At 43.4% G+C, this 22,889-nt stretch overlaps 2 protein-coding genes across 2 annotated transcripts in view; one reads left to right on the top strand and one right to left on the bottom strand.

Moving 5' to 3' along the window:
* Positions 1-1,771: 1,771 nt before the first annotated feature.
* LOC311187447 (adenosine 5'-monophosphoramidase HINT1) lies at positions 1,772-2,914 on the bottom strand. The gene has a single exon (XM_084258852.1). The coding sequence runs from the start codon at positions 2,155-2,157 to the stop codon at positions 1,777-1,779; it is 381 nt and encodes a 126-aa protein (XP_084114978.1). The 5' UTR covers positions 2,158-2,914; the 3' UTR covers positions 1,772-1,776.
* A 9,875-nt stretch (positions 2,915-12,789) lies between these two features.
* Positions 12,790-22,889, top strand: part of ADGRG4 (adhesion G protein-coupled receptor G4) — a gene marked incomplete at both ends in the record, with an annotated part of 89,717 nt that continues 79,617 nt past the window's right edge. The window contains one exon of the mRNA XM_084259028.1: positions 12,790-12,859. Within this exon, the coding sequence (XP_084115154.1) occupies positions 12,790-12,859 (70 nt within the window). The remainder of the gene's footprint in view (positions 12,860-22,889) is intronic.

Below are 22,889 nucleotides of genomic sequence, written 5' to 3' on the forward strand. Positions count from 1 at the left end.
TCACATTTAGCAGCCCAAGGCACACTTCACAATGGACACGTCATGGTCCCGCCCCCATGGGTCCCGGAGCCAATCAGCGCCTTCGTTGCTGAATTGTGACTAGTAATGACCTGGAAAGTTTGGTGTCCTTTCATACAGCTTACCTTGTAGTAGAAGTTCTAATACACAAATTCATTATTAACTTCGTTATCTCAGAGTTCCCTAAAGGCTCTCAAGAGCCCCTTCCTCCCTTTCACCCCCATATCTTCACCCAATTTCTCAGCTGCTGTTTTGTGGCCTCATAGCCTCCTTACAGCACAGTATCCTGGCAACACTTGTTAAATCCCCTCGTTCCTGCCCTTTTCCATACTTACGAGTTTCCATCAACATTAAGACATAATTTACATATTATCCAACATATATTCTAAGTGATTACACAGGAGCCCAGTTCTGTTCTTCAGCAGGCATTCAGGATCCTGTGTGATTTGTCCCTTGTCCCCCCTCCAGCACCTCCGTGTCCCAAGGCTCCTCCCCATCATCTGCTCTAGGCACTATACCCAGGCCTAGTGTAGCTACCAGTGTCTCTTCGTAGACTGAAATGCTTGTTACTTCATTTCTAGCCATACACTTGTCACTCATCACTCAAATTCCAGGTCCGTTATTTCCTTTGAAACCTCCTCCCATCCGGTAGTTTATTTTTTTGCTGTTAATTTGAATTGACTTTGGTGTCCTAACTGAATCTTGGGCTAGAGTACCTGCTTAGTGCCTTTATCTTTTTGCCCTCTAACATTTGTTTAGGGTGCTATATTCAATGAATCCTCATAAACTGTCTCCAACGCTCTGAAGTGAAAGAAAGGAAAACAGTGAAGTAAGAGAAAGCAAGAAAAAATAAGAGGAAGAAAGGAAAGAAAGAAGATATGAAAGAAAAAAGGAAAAGAGAAAGCCAAAATGAGGAAGGAGAGAAGGGTAGAAAGAAAGAAGGAAAGGACAGAGGGAGGATGGAAAGGAAAGATCTGGAAGAACTTGGTGACTCCTCTGGGCTACTTGTCCCATCCACTGCACCCCCTGTTACCTGGTTCTTTCTGCTCTTCTTGGCCACGTCTGCTTTTTCTGATGGAACTTGAATGATGTCAAGCGTAACTGCTGGCCGGATGAGAGGATGGAGGATGGTAGCTGGATATGAGCCTTCCACCCAGATATGGTCCTGATGTACTCAGGCAGGCTCTTCTCCAGTGTCTAAACTGCCCCAGAAAGGGAGTCTGTATTTATATCCTGGCCCCATCCAGGGCTACTATGATCTGAGCTGACTATGACATAAGTGGACCAGCACTGGGTGCCACAGGAATATATTTCAGTGAAATACAATGTATATATTTCAATTGACTAGTTGTCTTTTATTATTGAGATAATGTTTCTTACAGTTGTGTATGTTTTAGGAGTATGGATTCATACCTATGCTACAGAACTAACAATCTCCTGCCACAGTCCATTGTGCCCTCTCTACCCTTTGTTCCCACCCTGAATACTTTTGAAGGTAGAAGAGATATATCTATATATCTCCATAGCAACCATGGCCTAATTCATATATATATGTATATATATATATATCCAAAAATATAGATCTGTATCTATATATTTCTTTTTTTTAACCATTCAACAATGTCTTTTATTATGTATGCATATTTAACATTATTTCCTCAATCCATATATAGGCAAAAGTGTATTGTTCAGCAGTACACTTGGAATTTTCAAATTTAATCATTGACTATAGAAGAGAAAACCATCCCTGAAACATGCTTAGCCAGGAGGCCAATTCATTTGCCGACCTCCAAGAACATGGAGATGAATATGATAGACAGTCTGTCCCCCATCTGAACCGTCATTCACCACCATACGATAACCCTTCTTCAGGCCCAGATCAGCAGCACATTTCTTGCCAACAATCATTAAATGTCCAAGAAGACTTTCATCAGCATCTTCCGCTGCAGAAATCTGAGATATAGGTTTTTTGGGTATCACCAGAAAATGTGTTGGTGCTTGAGGGGAAATATCATGGAAAGCAAGACACTGGTCATCCTCGTAGATGATTTTGGCGGGGATTTCCTTGCGGATGATCTTCCCGAAGATCGTGTCGCCCCCAGGCCGGGCGGTCTGCGCCTTGGCGATCTCATCGGCCATCTTTGCCTCCCTCCCGCGCGGCCGCCACGGGAGAAGCCGGGGAGGAAGGAGGAGCCGCGCCGGCAGGGGGCGAGAGCGCGGGGCCCGGCCTGCGCGGGGCCCGGGGCCGGCGCGCGGGTGTATCTATATATTTCTTTTCCCCACTGATTTTAAAATAAATCCTTACCACATTGTCTTTATTTTGTAGTTGTTTTTCAAAATATTTATGTATTTATTATTTTTTTAAGGATTAATTTTTAATTTATTTATGCATACAAGAACTAAGGTATAGGCCAGAGGTATGGGGGGATTATGGTGAGAAGATTCACCAGAGACAAAGCGGGGAGCAGAACAGCCAGATCTACTGAAATACACTGCTGAGGGGAGTATCGGCAGAGACAGGAGAGGTCTGCTAGGCCCTTTTCCTAATTTTTTCTTTCTTTCTTTTTCTTTTTTAAAAAGATTTATTTATTTATTTATTTATTTGTTTATTTTTATATTTAAAGGGCAGGTTTGTTAGGGAAGGGATAAAACAGTTAAAGACACTTGCAGAGACACAAGCGGGCAGAAAGAGTTGCCCCAGAAGGGACAGGTTTGCTAAGAGAGGCCTGCATGGTTGCAGGCGGGCGGCCTTGACAGGTCACAGGTAGGCAGGAGGCTGCTGCCCTGCAGAGGGAGAGAGTTGGTGAAAAGAGGTACATGCATAGTCATAGGTGGGCAGAAGGAGTGCTGCTAAAAAGATTTATTTATTTATGCACACAAGAGCTGGAGTACAGGCCAGAGGTGTGTGTGGTGGGGAATGAGAGAATTCAGCAGAGACAGAGTGAGGAACAGAACAGGCAGATTGAAGTACACTGCTGAGGTAAGCAGCGGGTGAGGCAGCAGAGGTCTGCTGTGCCATGTGGGCAGTTCCCTGGCTGGCCGGGGGATTGAACTCATGCTGCAGTGGCTGCGAACAGCTTCATAGGTTGCGTCTTAACCCCTTGCACCACCAGTAAGGCCTTTTCTAATTTTTAATTTTCTCTTTTTTTAAAACTAGAAAACACTTATCTATTTATTTATTTTGGGGAATTGAACTGTTTTCTTTTTATTTTCTCCCACCACCATCCCTTATATTACCTTGTCCCTTAAATATATAGTATAAATTATATATACAATATAAAATAGAAACACATCATAATTATATATGTATTTAAAATATATAACCATATTATATACATAAGCACAAAGACTAATACAATGATTGTTTACCACAAAAATTTCCTAGAATTCCAAATTCACAAGCCCATTTCTCCCTTAGTTCAGGGTGAAAAGGCAACTAGGAATACTGCCATAGTCACATGGGAAAATCATTCATCTTTCATTAGACCCAGAGGTCTGGATATGATCCCCACAACCCCCTGATCAACAGCAGTAGCAGAAGTTGAAAACTTTGGTTGCTTCATTTCTAACTAAACGTGGTGGTTCTCTATACTGAAAACCTCTTGTATTCCAGAACAATAGTCACTGCTTTTTAGGTTGTTACCTGCTTCCTCTAAAGTGTGGTTGCTTTTTCCTTTGAACATCACTGTTCAGCATTGTGGTACTATAAATCCAGCTTCCTTCCTTTTCCTGAGAAAGAAAAATCCCTGTAATTGATCTCCCCTGTCCAACAAAAACTTCCCACATGCAGTGGGCCTTCTCAAGATACACTTGAGGAAGGCTAACTGAACATGTTTGCTAATTCTTGCCTAAAAAGTAGCCTCGGGCCTCCTGGGTGGCGCAAAGGGTTAAGTCTCAGTACTATCAAGCTATCAGTAGCCACTGCAGCATGAGTTTGATCCTCAGTCAGGGAGCTGACCCACATGGCACCGCATACCTCTCCTGTCTTGCCTGCTGCTCCACTCAGCAGTGTATTTCAATACAGATGCCTGTTCTGCTTCACACTCTGTCTGGTGAATCCTCTTAGCCCCTGTACCTCTGGCCTACAACCCCATTCTTGTATGCATAAATATATAAAAATAAATCTTTAATAAAAATATGAGGGCCTCCCTGGTGGCGCAAGGGGGTAAACACCACACTATGAAGCAATCCGCAGCCTCTGCAGCACGAGTTCGATCCCCGGCTGGCCAGGGAGCAACCCACATGGCGCAGCAGACCTCTCCTGACTCGCCCGCTGCTCCCCTCAGCAGTGTACTTCATTCAATCTGCCTGTTCTGTTCCCCACTCTGTCTCTGGTGAATCCTCTTACCCCCCGCATCTCTGGCCTGTTCCCCAGCTCTTGTATGCATAAATAAATAAATCTTAAACAAAATAAAAAAGTCACCTCAAATGACAGAGTATGCTATCCCAGAATTAAATTTATCCTAAAATATTTACATATTACAGAAATGAATCCATTCGTGTGGCTTAATTATTTGCCCTGGCCTAGACTTGCAATGATGAAGTGCACAGGTATAAATACTTACAGTGAGTGATGGTAAGTTTGATTTTCAGTTAATCTGACTTCAAAATTCTCTGGAACAAGGGTTTTCTAAGCTTTTTATAGGACAGATACACCTATAAAAATGAAGAAATGAAAGACATTTCCCTGGATGTAGAGTGAAAGAACTAGCTGTAATACAGGTAAAGCCATCCCTGTGTGAAGACTCAGAAGCTCATGAAACCTTAGCCGACTGCTAATGCCAACCAAGCAGCTTCACCAAGATAAACGTTCCTGTAATCACCCAGAAAAGAGCGGCTTTAGCGGAATTAAACAAGATAGCTGTTAACTGTCAGAGATAAGCCCCTCATTTGGAAAAATGATATCAGGGGAGAATGTGAAGTCTCATTACATAGAGTATTTGGCACACCCATTGTGGCTGACTAGAAGCACCGAACCCTTGAAAATGGAATTTTGCAGGAGCTCTTTGTGATACTGCCCATAATCGTGGGGCTAAAGTGGCCACGGTATTGCGGTAACTTTGGTGGGGTGATTTCAGAGGATTGTCATAACAATCCCAGACAAACTGTAAAGGTGGGTCAGGGACAGGAAATGAAGCCAGAAGGGGCCTTTGGACACCTCCAAGTGGACTTTAGACAAATGTCTCCTCAATAGGCTATAAATATGTCTGGTTATAGTTTATTTTCAGGGTGGGTTAAAGCATTTCCTGTCAGAGGGCTACAGCTCTGTGTTGGTCGGCTAAGGCTGCTGTAATAAAGCACCACAGGTTGGTGATTGAAATTGAAATTGATTGTCGTAGTTCTGGAGGCTAGAGGTCCCAAATCCAGATGGAAGCAGGGTTGATTTCTTCCGAGGGCTGTGAAGGAAGGAGCTAGGCCTCTTTCCTTGGCTTATAGAAGGGTGTCTTCCCCCTGTGTTTTTTTTTTTTTTTTTTTACCAATTTCTCTTTCTGTATCCAAATTTCTCCTTTTTATTTTTTTAAAAAGATTTATTTATTTATGCATAGGAGAACTGCATGTAGCCAGAAGGATGTGTGTGTGTGTGTGTGTGCGCGCGCGCGCACGTGTGTGTGTGTGTGTGTGTGTGTGTGTGTGAGAGAGAGAGAGAGAGAGAGAGAGAGAGAGAGAGGAAGGATTCACCAGAGACAGTGGGGAACAGAATAGGCAGATCGACTGAAATACACTGCTGAGGGGAGCAGCAGGGAGACAGGAGAGGTCTGCTGCGCCATGTGTGTTAGCTCCCTGCCTGGGGATGGAACTCATGTTGCAGTGGTTGGTGACAGCTTGATAGCACTGTGTCTTTAACCCCTGCGCCACCAGGGAGGCCCCCAGCACTCTTTTTTGTGCCTTTACTCTTGTAATGTTGCCTATTCTTCTACTTTGATGCCCTTTCGAACACTAATGTGATGTCCTTTATCTCCATCCGATTATCTTTGTCTCCTTATGCTTCCCTCTACCACTTAAGAAAAAACCAGACTCTCTTATGTGCTTTTTTCCCGTAAGCACTGCTCGGAGTTTCACTGACTGCTGTACCTGTTACCCCCTACCTAACTCAGCTGACAAAAATTTAATAGCTGTTCCTTTAAACACTTCAGGAGGTAGATTCCCTTTTACAGGTCGCTTCTGGTACTTGTTTCCCTCACAGCATTCACCCCAACCCTTAGTCTTGTAAAAATTGGACCTCAGCTTCACATCAGCAAAATGTTTCTGCTAAAGTCATTATAATCCCGTCAGCAAGGCCTGGTCATCAGAAGTGGACTTTAATATGGGGAATATCTTAGTTGCAATGATCTCCTCGACCTGCTTAGTGGGTACTGTTTAACCCCACTAAAGGGATTTGTCCATTTGAGAGACATAAATAAGCCCACTCTTACTGTTGTAGATGAGTTATACTCTTGATACTTGAGTACTAGTTCTCATGTGGACAGCAGCCTTAGGGGACTAAGAAGGACACCCAGAAGACTCCAAAATAAAGTAGACACAGGTGATTCAAGAGAACTTCCCAGGAGACGACTGATTTCTTCTTTATGCCTACACTGTGAGCGGTGATTCCTATAACACGGACAATCACGTAGCCCTTGATTTCCTCTTAGCTAGCCAAGGGACAGTGTGCGTGGCACAGCAAATACTACTTGTTGCACTTATGTAAATACTGCAGGACAAGCTGAAGAGTTCATGATTAGGCTAAAAGTGTGAAGGGTGTGTCCCTCTGTCAGGACTGCTCTTTCCTCAGGTATCCCCACAACTCACCCCCTGTTTTCCTTAGGTCTCGATTCAGTTATCACTTGATCAGTGATCACCCTATTTAAAATTGCTTTCCCCTCCTCCTTGTAGAAAGGCTATATCCCTTTCCCACTTCATTTTCCCCTATGGCCTTTGTCACCTAATATATTGTATGCTTTACTTATTTTTCTTGTTTTGGCCTGGCTACTCCCATTGGAAGTAGACTTTATGAAGAGGGAGAGAGAGAGAGTTCAGCTTGGCTCACTGGTGAATACTCAGCATCTTAGAATTCCCAATGTTTCTTTTATTATTATTTTTTTATTTTTTTAATTTTTAAAAGATTTATTTATTTATTTATACAAGCACAGGGTACAGTCAGAAGCGCGGGAGGATGAGAGAATTCACCAGAGCCAGAGCGGGGACTAGAACAGGCAGACTGATGAAATACACTGCTGAGGGGAGCAGCAGGCGCGGCAGGAGAGGTCTGTTGTGCCATGTGGGACACTCGCCGGCAGCTGGGGATCGAATTGACACTGCAGAGGCTCCGGGCAGCTTCGCAGCCCAGCGCTCAACCGCTGCACCACCAGGGGAGGCCCTCCCAATGTTTCTTGATTACATGAATACAGTAGAGCTTGAAAAATAAGTTGTAGAATAGCAGATACTAGCTCACACTTGCACATTTATTATACACCAAGCAGTATTTGGAGTGCTTTATATTATTATCTCACTTAGGCCATAAAATCCCTTGAGAATATCATCATCATCCCCATTTTGCACATGAAGAGGCAGAGGCAGTGAGACATGAGGGTTTCAGAGTCTATTTTATTAGCGATCCTGTGGGATATACCTTTAATACCATGTTTGAAAATGTGCACTTTTATGTGATGTTTAAAAATATGTACAAGATAATGCTCATGATGCTTAGGGACGCCTGCATATGTAACAAAAATGTGAAGGTCTGCATGGGGCTGATGACCAGCAGGGATTCAGTGGCATAGTAGTGCTAAAGGTGGCAATCAAACATAATCAAAACTGTCCTTGAAACTCTCCTAGGAGTCACCAACACAGATGACTTTTACTCCAACATTAGACCCTTTTGCTGTTTCTATGGCCAAGCCCCGAATTCAATAGTGGCCTTGCAGCTGGGAAATCAACAGACTCCTAACAAGCTTGGGGGGACGTTTGCAGCAGGCCGGGGAGGAGGGAACCATGACAGCCCAGACCTTCAGCAGATAGTGGGTCTCAGTGTCAGAAATGGGAGCAGAGTCTCAGCAAACTCAGCTCCTCTTTCTCTGGGAGGACACGTAAACGAGCAGAGCCATATGGCTATCTAGACCTTCGAGTTTCTAGGGATGGATGGCGCATGACTTCCTATGATAGCCTTTTCTGGTGGTTATCAACTCCTATCATCAATAATGGCTAATTTATGTTTGTCTCCCATGCAATTTCAGTCCATTTCTTATTACTCTGTAGATACAGAGAACAGATGGTGAGCATTCTCCTTATGACCTTCTAGAGAATGGAAGACAGCCTTTCCTTCCTCCTTCCTCAGCTGGTTTTGTTCTCTTTGACCAGAGTTCCAACCTCTTCATTTTTCTACACAAGTTTCATTTTTAGTCAATTATTTTATTTGCATTACATTGGATTTTTAATCAAATAAATAGTACTTTTCTTGGCAAAAGGAACACATGCAGGTAGTTAAGATTCTAACAGTACAAAAACACATGTGGTTTTCCTTCCATCCAAGATTTCTCAGGCACTGTCTCTTGATTCAGCTCTTCTCTCGCCAGCAGGTTTTTCCAGAGCATTTTCTTAACATGTCCAAGTATAGAAGAATATATTTTCTTCTACATCCATCTTCAATTCAACACATTCATTAAGGACCTGCTATGTGCCAGGTACTGTGCCACTCCTGCGCCGGGCCACACACAGAAGAGATGCGTCTCCCTGTCCTCTGTGCATGCGTTTCTGGGGGACAAAGGAGAAAGGCAGAGCCACTCATTCATCAAAGGCTGGTTCATCGAGCGCTCGCTATGTGTCAGGCAGTGCAGAAATCACCGAATAACAGGAGTTCTTGCCCTTCCAGATCTTGTAGCCTTATGGGTGGAAGGACAGACTAATGAGCTGGCATGCTGTGAAATGTCAACCAATGCCAGGGAAATGCCAAGATGACCCTTGACAATTGTCCTAGATATTATAAGTTGCATGGCCTCATGTGGGAAGTAGTCACCAAGGTCAAGTCCTGTGCCTAGTGGAAGGGGGGAAACATGGCAGGAACAGCAGCTCCAAATCCAGTGGCAGGCCCGGAGCTGAGCACTTTCCACACACTCTTACAGGTGTGCTTGGGAGGTACGAGGTGAGTGCTATTATCCACATCTAACAGGTGAGGATTACGGGGCTCCACGGATGTTAGGAAACTGACCCCAGAGCACAAAAATGAAATTCAAATTAAAGTGTCTTTCTGCAAAGCCACCTTCCTGATCACTGTTTCTGGGCATGGGTGTGAAGGGTGGGTGATTCTGATGCTCCTCCTGCCCTCGTGGAGAGCTACCGGACTACACATAAAAGGTTGACTCAGTCTCTCACTAGACTGGCTTTTTTCAATATAAGCTGTGAAATGCAGAGGAAGATTCACTGGTCTAGGAGTCAGGAGATCCTGGTTCTGTTCCTGCTCTACCTCTCACAAGCTCCATGTTCTTGAGCAAGACATTCTACCCTCTGGACCCCAAGATCCTGATCTAGGAAATGCAGCGGCTGGTGGGGTCACCTCTGTATGCTTGATGGGCTTTGATGATATTTTGATCTTCCTCAAAGGCTGTAATGATGCCTTCTGGGGCAAAATTTGCATTTCCCCCTGGAGAATGACACCCAACTAGTTCAGTCGATCTGTTTCTTTTCAAGGCGATTTGAGGACTCTGCGGTGAACACCTTACTGAGCGTGCTGTGTGTGAACGTGCTAGTAATACGTCCTTGGCCTCTGCTGTTGCTCGTAGTTCTGAACACTATCTTCCCCCCACCTTTTTTCTCCATAAAGAGGAAGGAGCCTTAGTTAAGTGAGCAAGTACCCATTTAATATAGCCAGCTTAATTAAAGTGACAATCAACCAGCAACAGGAGATAACCCATAGGGAAACTGGGAAAGCGCCCCCAAAGTGATGACTGATTGCAGGTATGTAATAACCTGAGAACTTTGCTCTTGCTGATTTCATGCTTGGGAGAGCAGCCCCATGACGTGCTGTAAGCCACAAAAAGAGGATCTGCCCTGGTCAATAAGCCCCATAAAGCTCAGGGAAGAGAGGCTGGTGTGATCCAGAAAAGAAGGTGGCCAAGGCACGGCCAGCAGATAACAAGTCTCTGGGTTTTTGCTCCTTTTATTTCACATGAAACGTGGGGATTTAGAAACCAGATCTGGTCATTTGTAAAGCAGACGGTTTCAGACTCCCACAGTGAAGTCAAAGGAGCCCCTCCGTTCCTCGGTAAGTGTCTCCTTCTCTTCTTCCCTCCTTTCCTTCTTAAAAAACTTAATTATAAAAATAATACAGTCATAACAGTACTTAATACCTATCATGAGGTGAAATATATAAAAGTCCTTAAACCCCAACCTCTCTTTCTCACTTCCTCTTTCCCTTCTTTCCTTTTGTCTTTCATTTAAAAAAATTATTATCTTTTTTAGATTTATTTATTTTTATTAAAGAGCTGGGGTACAGGCCAGAGGCGCGGGAGAGTGAGAAAATTCACCAGAGGCAGAGCAGGGAGAAGAGCAGGCAGAGGACAGAAATACACTGCTGAGGGGAGCAGCGGGCAAGACAGGAGAGGTCTGCGCGCCATGTGGGACCCTCGCCGGCTGTCCGGGATCGAACCCACACTGCAGAGGCTGCTGACAGCTTCGCAGCGCGGTGCTCAACCTGCTGCGCCATGGGGGAGGCCCTAAAAAAAATATTAAAATAATGCATGCTCATTATTAAAAACAGCACAGAATGGCTGTTTTTAGGTATAAAGGAAACCTCTTTCTTCCTTCATATTTCTTTTCTTCTTTGCTGTCTTCCCTCTCTCCTTTCCTCCAATTATAAAAATGATATAAGTAACATAATGATAATTGCAAAAGAATCAAGCAGTACAGAGCTGTATGTTATATGAAGGAACAGTCCTGTGTCCCCACCCCCCAAACCCCTCTTTTCATGCCTGACAGACTTATGGACTTGCCTTATTCCTTTAAATGGCTGCATAGTGTTCTGTCTTGGCACCTGTTTACCGGGTGCCAAGCAAGTTTCTGAACTGTAGCAGTTCTTGTCCCAAGATTGTCCTCCTGCGTCTATGCAGGTGCCTTCTTCTCCTTTTTTCTTTTTCCTAATAAACCTGTTCTTTTAAAATGCAAAAAAAAAAAGTTTTTGAAACCTACCATGGAATTATTATGCAAGCTTAGAGGAAATGCAAGAAAGATATTGTTTGCTGCTGAAAATGCCATTTTCTAAAGAGCGATCACATCCATTTCTATAGCACTTGATACTTTGAAAATTGCCCTCAAAATATCACCTCATTTGGTTTTCTTCTAGAACAGCTCTGGGAAATAGGCAGATTTTTATCTCCATTTTTACAGATAAGGAAACTGAGGCCCAGAGAATTTAAGGAACAGCAATATAGTCCACAGCTAGTTACAGATGCTCAGCCTGGTCCTCTTGTAGCAATGCCAAATTAAGCTGCATTTCATCTTGCAAGCCATAAAAAATTTAGACACCCCCTTACTTCTAATTAGGCACACAGTTTAGAAAATGCATCCAAACCATACAAATTCCCTTATTACCTTAATGAGAATGGCAGTAGCATACTTGGTAAATATGAAGAGCCTTATTAATGGCTGGCACTCATTGCAAGCCCAAGTTCATTTGGTTTCCTAATTGGCTTCTGCTACTTTAAATGTAAAGTGAGTCTATTCATGCCAAATCCCACTTAGAAGTGGAGAGAAATATAATATATCGCAATAACCTATAGGAAAAAAAATTATAAATCATTTGAAAGTATGTTTTATTTAAAGAAGGACATGCCCATCATGTTATTATCAAGCTTCTGTAATATGTTTCTGCAGGATTTGTAGTTTTAATACCATTTTGGGTGGAGAAAGGATTTCCAGTGTGATTCCCAAATAGGCAACTTTAGTTCTGATTACTGCAGGAGAGAAGCCGGGTGACTATAACGGGATGTTCAAGTTTCTGTTGACAAATCTACTTAAAAAATACAAATGGGGGGCCACCCCGGTGGCGCAGCGGTTGAGCGCTGGGTTGCGAGGCTGCCCGCAGCCTCTGCAGCGCTGGTTCGATCCCCGGCTGCTCCCTGGCCACCAGAGGAGGGTCCCGCATGGCGCGCAGACCTCTCCTGCCGCCCGCTGCTCCCCTCAGCAGTGTACTTCGGTCCTTCTGCCTGCTCTGCTCCCCGCTCTGGCTCTGGTGAATTCTCTCACCCTCCCGCACCTCTGACTGTACCCAGTGCTTTTATAAATAAATAAATAAATAAATAAATAAATCTTAAAAAAAAATACAAATGATTTGATGAATTGCTCTTGGCCCTTCCCCCTTCTTACAGAGCTTCCTTCAAAAAGTTTAGGATCATTAAAACTGCAAGTTGTTTGGTTGAAGTTGTGTGCATTAAGGTTGTAGTTAAGGTTAGTTACATTTTCTATTTATGCATTTAATGTCCGTCTTTCCTGCTGAGCTAACTGACCCATGAATGGAGAGACCGCTCTCTGTCTTTCCTTCTCAAGTCTCATTTGCAGTGTGTAACACAGTGTCTGGCACATAGTAGGCACTCTGTACAATTTGTTGAATTGATAGCTAGAGAAATCAACTGGTGAGGTTTCAGCCAGGCTGCATAAGTCTATCTGGCTGATATGGCTTTAAGCAATAAGAAAGACCCTTGTGTGGGGTATGAGGAAGAAGTGGGGTCACACACTCAGATGCTGTTTGTTCTGAACCTGAGTTGGCATATTTCTGACTTTTTTTGAACACAGGTTTCAACAATGAAAGAACACATCGTTTATCAGAGGCTTTATGGATTGATTCTCATGTCCGGTTTTATCTCTTTCTCAGGTGAGAAAATGTATTATTATCTCTTTCAGTGTCTCATATACAGTAGATTATAGAAATAAGCCATTTGAAAACTTGCTGGGCTATCTCTCAATGGCTTCCTTTTGGCCAATATGCTCTAGGACGAGCTGGAGCTTCAGTAAATGCATCCATTCATTCAGAATCATGTATGACCGATGGAGAACTGGCCTCAAGTAGACAGTAGCCTACTGACATTTCTTAATGCAACTCTGAAATGCCATTTGGCGGCTAATGCACACCTAACAGAAGCTTTAGATTTTCTTTTGGGCTGTTTTCTCTCAAGCATAATGCTTTATTTCAAGCTCCCTGGAGCATTCTGATATCTTTCTGTCTCCATTATATGTATATGGCAACAATCATAGAATTGAAACGGGGAAACTGAGGTATGCCCAAAACTGGTAACTGATTCACAGTGACAAGCAGCCTCAGACACAAAACCATTATTTTAGTTTCAGGTGCACAACATAATCATTCAGCATTTGTTTATGTTGTAAAATAATCATCTCAGTAAGTCTATTTACCATCTTTTCTTAGCAGCTTTCAAATTTGTAACATCATGTCATTAGAGTCCCCATGTTATACGTTACATCACCTTGACTTACTCATTTTATAACTAAAAGTTTGTACCTCCTGCTACCTGCTACTGTTCACCCATTTTGCCCACCTCCCCTCCCAACTCTCCTCTCCCCTGGAGATAGATTGTTTTCTGCTATTTTGTAGCCAATTGATGATTAAGACAGTACAAGCGAAGTAGCTGGTAATTTGGAGACTTAAGGAAAAGGTTATCTTGGAATACTATCATCTTGTCCATATTAAATAAATGTAGTTGATAGCATTGCTCATTTAGTGCATCAGTCTAGCTAAAAGGTCATACATGCCAGTGACTGACAATTCCCAATGAAATAGACCTCAGGTTTAATTTGAACAGCCCTCAGATTTGAGAGCTAATCTTCTGGAAAAATACCAAATCATCATCACCATCAACAACAAACACTGGTTTCCTGTTGTGTGCAGAGCCTGACGGGAAATCATATTTCTTATAATAAAGGTTGCAATGGGACCTATGGGGCACAGTGACAATTCTGTCGCCTGGCCTTGACTACCTGCTAAGATGTTGATTTATCTTTTCCCAACCTGTTTCCTCAAACACAAGAAGCTGTGCTTTTCTATTTCTTTCTCCAAAACATCCAACACAGAGTTTGACGCTTGGTTAGGCACTCAGTACTTATCTGTTGATTTAATAAATTAATGCAACTTGAAAGGATAAAAGTTAGAACATCCGTATTGTGGTGGTGGGTTTTTGGTGAGGGGTCATAGAACATGGACTAGAGGGAGCTAGGAAGAGAAGGATCTGAGGGTCTCTAGTGCAGACAAGGAAGAAAAAGTGGAAGTGTGTGGCACTGGAGAGTTCAAGTGGATTTTGTGAGGAATGTCAGTTGGTCAATGAAAATAATGATAGATGCGAAGATTTTAAATCTGCACAGGTCACTTTAAAACAGCCATGGGGTTTTCCAGACTGTTTGAAATCCATGAGTCAAGGTTATGATTCTTTTCGGATTGTCAAACAATGAGGTACAATTGTTCTTCAACTGGTGAGAAAGTCATTATCTTCTTCCTGGGACTAAAAGGCTCTGTCCTTGAATCAATGTATAACTAAGATTTGGGGCCCTTTAGGTTCCAGAAGAGTCACCAGCCTCCCAACTGGGGAGAGAGTTGGGACCAGATCAGGTAAAGGGTGACTCAGAGGCTCTAACTGAAAAAGAAAGAGATGGATGGGGTTACTGTGTCCATGCAAGATACCAAAGGTCAAGAACACAAAAAAATCTGTCAGAAGGTTTGAGGGGTGAGATCAGGACCAGCAAGAAGAGATGAAGACTGAGGTCAGGAGTTGAATAGTTGCAGAATGGAGCAGGGAGGAATAAAGCAGAGATGAGAGAGGAGGGCCCAGGACATATTCCTACTCAGAGCTTTTTTTTTTTTTTTTTAAGATTTATTTATTTACACAAGAACTGGGGTATAGACCAGATATGCGGGAGGGTGAGAGGATTCACCAGAGACAGAGCAGGGAACAGAACAGGCAGACTGACGAAATACACTGCTGAGGGGAGCAGCGGGCGAGACAGGAGAGGTCTGCCTCGCTGGCTGGCCTGGATCGAAACAGCACTGCAGAGGCTGCGGACAGCTTCACAGCGTGGCACTCAACCCCCTGCTCCACCAGGGGAGGCCCCCCTACTCAGAGCTTTTGACCTGAAAAATTATACCTGTCAGACTCTAAAGCATACATTTCTTTGAAATAATTGTCAGGTATATATTTCCCTGAGTTGTCATAGCCAAGGTGCTTTTATAGCCAGTGTAGGACAAATCAGAAAAGCTCAAATGATATTTTTTTTAAGATTTATTTTACTTATGCATGCACACAAGAACTGGGGTGCAGGCCAGAGGTGTGGGGGGTGTGTGTGTGTGAGTGTGTGTGTGTGTGTGTGTGTGTGTGAAGATTTACCAGAGACAGAGTGGGGAGCAGAACAAGCGGATATGCTGAAATACACTGCTGAGGGGAGCAGCTGGCGGCACAGGAGAGGTCTGCTGCGCCATGTGGGTTAGCTCCCAGCCAGGGGATCGAACTCATGCTGCAGTGACTGGCAATAGCTTGCGAGTGCTGAGACTTTAACCCCTGCACCACCAGGGAGGCCCTGTTACTTGTTTATTGACTGTGTTTCTCTCTGGGACATAAGCTGACTAAAACCAGGGACCCAGCGAGCTATGGAACTCAAGGTACTACAATGGCTGTGAGAGCTGAACCTCCTTTTGTTAACTACTCCCAAGACAGTGTGGGGCAGTGCCCCTAGACTTGCAAAATGAATGTACTGATTGCTGTTGGGAGTCTGATAGGGGTGGGAATCCCTTTTGATCTTTTTTTTTTTTTAAAGATTTATTTATTTATTTAATTTATTTATTTATACAAGCACTGGGTACAGTCAGAAGCGCGGGAGGGTGAGAGAATTCACCAGAGCCAGAGCGGGGAGCAGAGCAGGCAGAAGGACCGAAGTACACTGCTGAGGGGAGCAGCGGGCGGCAGGAGAGGTCTGCGCGCCATGTGGGACCCTCCTCTGGTGGCCGGGGAGCAGCCGGGGATCGAACTGGCGCTTTAAAGGCCGTGGGCAGCTTCGCAACCCAGCGCTCAACCGCTGCGCCACCGGGGAGGCCCTCCCTTTTGATCTTTTGTCAAAAGTTCTCTTAACCAGTGGGGTAGGGCACAGTTTCAGTCTGCAGTTCAGAACTTCTCATTCTGTGCCAGATGCTTCACCCATATTCCTGATACCTTCACCCAAGACATAGTCCTCCATCTGTCCACCCATTGACCTCTAACTTGGAGCCATAAGCCAAGGCACAATCATTTATTCACTAAATAGCTATAAAGGACCTATTATGTGCCAACCATTATGCTGGGCAATGGCAACTGACCGTAGGGTCCAAGGCTCTGGTGATGCCACTGCCCTGCAAAATCAGATAATATAAAAGTTGCAGCATTCTGGGAAAAAACAGCATTGTTTAATGCTCAATGAATTCAATTTGGCTTAAACAGGTAGCACCAGGAAAAGACATTGTCTGCAGGCAGCTTGAGAATCTAGGAAAAATCAAAATAAAAGTACATGTTGAGTAATCACCATAGAAGAGATTTATTTTCTCCCAGGCACTGCCAGAGAAATAGGGGTACCATCTTTTATTCTTTAAAAAAAAAGATTTATTTTATTTATTTATGCATGTAAGAGCTGAGTTGTAGGCCAGAGGTGCGGGGCTAGGGGTGTGTGTGAGAGGATTCACCAGAGACAGAGTGGGGAACAGAACAGGCAGAGCTACTGAAATACACTGCTGAGGGGAGCAGCAGGTGAGACAGGAGAGGTCCGCTGCACCATGTGGGTCACCTCCCTGGCTGGGGATGGGATCTAACTCATTAACTCATGCTGAAGTGGCTGGCGATAGCTTGATAGTGCCCAGACTTTAACCCCTGCACCACCAGGGAAGCCCCTTTTGTTCTATCAGTTTGCTAGAAAGTTAAAAAATGGTAGCTGGCAGACAAAGACATCACACTAAAAGAAAACTACAGCCGTATATCCCTTATGAATATAGATGCAGAAATTCTTACCACACACTAGCAAACCAAATTCAGCCTCCTATTAAGAAAATTATATACCCTGACCAAGTGGAATTTATTCCAGGAATACAAAGTAGCTCAACATGTAAAAAGTGATCAATCAATTATAATATACCACATTAATAGATTGATGGGGAAAAATTCACATGATTATCTCAATTGATGCATAAGAAACATTTGACAAAACCCAGTATCATTTCCTTATAAAAACACACCAGAAGTAGAAGGGAACTTCCTCAATCTGATAAAGGGCAGCATGAAAAACCCACAGCTAACATCATACAAAATGGTAGACGACAAAATATTTTCCCCTAAGATCAGGAACAAGATAAAGATGCCCACTTTTGGGCCTCCCTGGTGGCACAAGGGGTTAAGTCTCAGCACTGTGAAGCTATGGCCAGCCACTGGAGCACGAGTTTGATCCATGTGACCCACATGGCGCAGTAGACCTCACCTGCCTCACTTGCTGCTCCCCTCAGCAGTGTATTTCAGACCATTTGCCTGTTCTGCTCCCCACTCTGTCTCTGGAGAATCCTCTCACCCCCCTGTACCTCTGGCCTACACCCCAGCTCTTGTATGCATGAATAAATAAATCTTAAAAAAAAAATGCTCGCTTTTACTGCTTCTATTCAACACTGTACTGAAAGTCCTCACCGGGTAAATTGGGGTAGAAAAAGAAATAAAACGCATCCAAAATGGAAAGAAAAAATAAAACTAGATTCACAGATGATATGCCCTTATATGTAGGACATCCTAAATGAGTCACCAAAAAGCTTTTCAAGGTAATAAATTCAGCAAAGATGCAGGACACAAGATCCACACAAACATTAGTGGGATATCTATGAATTAGCTTGAACAACCTGAAAGTTAAAAATATTCATTTATCTAGCATTTAAAGAATTTAAAAAAAAGAATTAAAAACCTAGGAATAAATTCAGCCAAATAGATGGAAGATTTCTACAGGAAAACTACGAGCATTTCTGAAATAAATTAAAGAAGATATAAATAAATGGAAAAGACCCAATGTTAATGGATTCAATATTTAATGTTAACATATCAATACTCCCCAAAGAGATCTACAGATTTAATGCAAACACTATCAGAATTCCAGTAGCCTTTTTTTTTTTTTTTAACAGACATGGAAAAACTGATCCTACAATTCATATGAAATTGTCGGGCCTCCCCGGTGGCGCAGCGTTTGAGCGCTGGGTTGCGAAGCTGCCCGCAGCCTCTGTGGCGCCAGTTCGATCCCCGGCTGCTCCCCGGCCTCCGGAGGAGGGTCCCACACGGCGCGCAGACCTCTCCTGCTGCCCGCTGCTCCCTCAGCAGTGTACTTCGGTCCTTCTGCCTGCTCTGCTCCCCGCTCTGGCTCTGGTGAAGTCTCTCACCCTCCCGCGCTTCTGACTGTACCCAGTGCATGTATAAACAAAAACAAACAAACAAATAAATGAATAAATAAATAAAACATGCCTCTATTAAAATAAATAAATAAATAAATAAATGAAATTTATTTATAACCAAAACAATCTTGAAAGAGGACCATATCGGAAGACTCGTACATCCCAATTTCAAGACTTTCTAAGTTGCAATAATCACTGTTATTAGCACAAAGATAGACATAGCTGAATGGAACAGAAATGAGAGTCTGGAAAATCGACAATATATGTATTGTCAATTAATTTTCCACAAGGGTCCCAAGACCATTCTATGACAAAAAATGGTCTCTTTAACAAATGGTGCTGGGACAACTGGAGATGTAAGCACACACATGTATATATGTATGTATATAAACAAACATGTAAAAGAATGAAGTTGGACTCACTTCATACCACATACAAAAAATTAATTTAAAATGGATTAATGACCTAAGTGTAAGAACTACAACTGGGCCTCCCTGGTGGTGCGGGGGTTAAAGTCTCAGCACCATCAAGCTATCACCAGCCACTGCAACAGGAGTTGTACCCCTGGCCAGGGAGCTACCCCCATAGTGCAGCAGACCTCTCCTGACTCGCCCACTGCTCCCCTCAGTAGCGCATTTCAGTCAATCTGTCTGTTCTGTTCCCTACTCTGTCTTTGGTGAATCCTTTCACCCCCATACCTCTGGCCTGTACCTCGGTTCTTGTATGCATAGATAAATAAACCTTAAAAAAAAGTGAAAATTTTTGTGTCAAAGGACACTGTCAAGAGAGTGAAAGGATGACCTCAGAATGGGAGAAAATATTTGCAGGTAGTATGGCTCATAAAATCCTAGTATCCAAAATATAAAAAGAATGCTTGCATCTCAACAGCAAAATGATGAACAGCCCAATTAAATGGGCAAAGGAAATACTCAAATAGCTATTTCTCCAAAGAGGTTATGCAAATGGCCAACAAACACATGAAAAAATGCTTCACATTGTTAGTCATTAAGGAAATAAAAACAAGGTCATCATGAAAGACCTCTCCACACTCTTCAGGATGTTCTAATACTAATCGAAAAGCAAGTGTTATCAAGAAGATAGAGAAATTGGAACTCTCAGACATTGCTGGTGGGAATGTAACATGGGACAGCTAGTGTGGAAACAGTTTGGCTGTTGCACAAAAAGTTAAAGATAAAATAGTTTGCCTCCCTGGTGGTGCAGGGGGTTAAGCACCACACTATGAAGCAATCCGCAGCCTCTGCAGCACGAGTTCGATCCCCGGCCAGCTAGGGAGCAACCCACATGGCAAGGCAGACCTCTCCTGTCTTGCCCGCTGCTCCCCTCATCAGTGTACTTCAGTCAGTCTGCCTGTTCTGTTCTCCACTCTGTCTCTGGTGAATCCTCTTACTCCTTGCATCTCTGGCCTGCACCCCAGTTCTTGTATGCATAAATAAATCTTTAAAAAAAAGAAGATAGAAAAGTTTATGACCTACTTCTGGGTATATACCCCAAAGAAATGGAAACATGTTTAACAAAGTGAATGGCCTGATTATTCAGCAATAGTGTTCACAATAGCCAAAAGGTAGAAGCAGCACAAGCGTCCATCAACAGAATGAATAAACAAAAAAAGGGGGGGGGAGAATGAATAAACAAAATGGGGTCTGTCCATCCAATGGAATATTATTCAGTCATAAAAAAGAATGAAGTTCTCTCACAGACTGCAACATGGATGGACCTTGAAAACACATGCTGAGCGAAAGGTTATATATTTTTGTGTGATTTCATGTATGTGAAATTTCAGAATTAGCAAATCCACAGAGGCAAAAAGCAGATTATTGGCTGCCAGTGACTAGGGGAGGGCCAAATGGAAAGGGGCTGCTTAATGGGTATGGGGTTTTCTTTAGGGAGATGAAGATGTTCTGGAACAAGATAATGATGATGATTGCACACCCCCGTGAATGTACTAAATGTCACTACATCATGTACTGTAAAATGTTTAAAATGGTGAATTTTATGTTGTGAATTTCTCATTACAATAAAAATGGTTCATATGGGTGGGGTTGGAGCAGGTAGAGGGGTTGATTGGATAGTGGTGGATGGCAACTAGACCTTTGGTGGTGGGCAGGTGTGGTACACAGTAGTGTCACTTTCATCAAGTGACAAGGACACTTTCTGAGAAATGCATTGCCATGGTGCGAATTTCAGGGTGCACTTACACCATCTAGATGGCGTGGCCTCTTGTGCCTAGGCTGTGTGTAGGAACCACTGTCGTAACTGCAGTGCGTCACTGACACAAGAACCTATGCAGAGGTGATGAGATGCTAGGCACCCTAAATGTAGCCCATCTTGTAAACCTCGGTTACCTCAATTGAAAAAAAAGTATTTTAAAAGATGCCTGGCACTCCCGGGGCTGTGGCAAGTTATCTAATTGTTTATGCTGTCTTGGACTTAGTGAAAGAATTTAATGGTGACCAGAGTAACAGGTGGGAGGGAGGCAGATGGAGTAAGGACACAGGTGGTTTGGTGGAGGGCAAGAGGAACATGTGTGCATATGGAAGAATAAAAAAGTAACCCCCAAATTAGAATCAATCAATAAAAAATAAATAAATAAATAAATAAAAAGAAATGTTCAGGGTAAGTTTTTCTTTTCTTTTTAAAAAAAATGTATTTATTTATGCATACAGGAACTGGGGTACTGGCCAGAGATGCAGGGGGTGAGATGATTCACCAGAGACAGAGTGGGGAGCAGAACAGGCAGACTGACTGAAATACACTGCTGAGGGGAGCAGTGGGCGAGACAGAAGAGGTCTGCTGTGCCATGTGGGTTGCTCCCTGGCAGGCTGGGGATCGAATTCGTGCTGCAGAGTCTGCAGATTGCTTCATAGTGCAGTGCTTAACCCCTTGCACCACCAGGGAGGACCCACGGTAAGTTTTTCTAACACGGAGACTACTTGGGTTCCAGTGTTAAGTGAGAAAAAGTGGGCTACCTGCTTTTCCATACAAAGTAATCTCAGTCACATAGAAACAAGCAAATCCTGTGCACGGGGGTGGGGTGGGGGGATGGGGGAACTCCAAGGGATATACATCAAAATGTTTCTCTGGATGGTGGCACTCTGGCTGACTTTGTTCTCAGTTTTTAACCTCCTAATAGTGATAATTTTCAATTTTTCTTTTAAAAAGTTCCTATGGCATCATATTTATAATAGAAAAAATATAAATATATAAAAATATAAAAATATAATTGAAAATAAAAGGAAACGGAGGATAGAGGCAAAGAGACGGGGGATGGGGGGCAAAACAAGAGAGCACATGCTTCAGGGGAGCAATCACGCAATCTAGACTTGGAAATTGCTAAGAGACAGATGGCAGCGGCCAAGCAGATACCTGCCATGGATAGTTGAATGATATGCAGAGACACACGTGGCCTTTGGAGCAGGCCCTGGAGAGGCCCCGCTCGCCCAGCCAAACAGAAGGACAAGGTCCCTGGCCCCACCTTGCTGTGTTGGCACACGGGGCCCCTGAGTCCCCTGGGAGCCTGGAGGCTGTGGCAGGGCCCAAGGCAGAAGTGCTTGCATGTGGGGAGGATGTGAAAGAGGTTGTGGGAGAAGAGAGAGGCACCTAATAATGACGATAATGACAATGGCAACCACGGCCGCTGACATTTACAGGGGCTTCACCGTTTATAGAGATGCTCATACACGTGCAGAAGTGGTAATGATTGCATCGCCCTTCTTAGTGACCCGGCGAGGTAGATAATTCTTATTCCCCTCTTACCATGGAGGAGTGTGGCATAGAGAGTTTGCGTGAGTTTACTTATGTAACATCCACATAGGACTCACTCTATGCCCAGACGTTGTCCTAAAAGCTTGCACCTGCATTAACTGCCCGCGTTCATACGGCTAGTGAGGCGCGCAACTGGGACTCAAATCTGGCTTTTTAGACTCTACTCCGCACCACACTTCTGCTCCGAGCTAAACAGAATTCATCTCGACAGAATCTCAAATACACTCACAGTGGCTCCCTCTTCCGCTCCATTCATCCATCTTCATTTTCTGATTAAAATGTAAGACACGATTGTGTTAAAAAAATATGTCAATATTATAGAGCTAAATAATGTGGAAAGTAAAGGTCCCCCAAATTTCACACCTGACAATACTCTCTTACCTGTTTGATGTGTGCTCTTCCGGATTTTTTTCTCTGTGTCTGCTAACACATGTGTTTTTCTCCTATTTTTCTAAAAGAGTAAGTCTATACCTACACTTAGCTACCTGCTCTTTCAGGCAATATTAAGACTTGGAAATCTCTCTATGACTAAATAGATGTACTGGTTTGTCTTAATATCTCACTATATAGAGGTTCTAATTTGTGCTTTGAAAATAGGCAGGGACTATCTTTATATAGCATCGGCTTCTGTGGTTCTGGTTTTGTAAGTTGAGCATTGATGTCCTTTGACACCTGG

Source organism: Talpa europaea (genome assembly GCF_964194135.1).
Source record: "Talpa europaea genome assembly, chromosome: X".
Taxonomy (NCBI): Eukaryota; Metazoa; Chordata; class Mammalia; order Eulipotyphla; family Talpidae; genus Talpa; species Talpa europaea.

Bases quoted from the DNA above. Each gene is read 5' to 3' on its own strand.
- LOC311187447 (XM_084258852.1), bottom strand. From the start codon at position 2,157: ATGGCCGATGAGATCGCCAAGGCGCAGACCGCCCGGCCTGGGGGCGAC.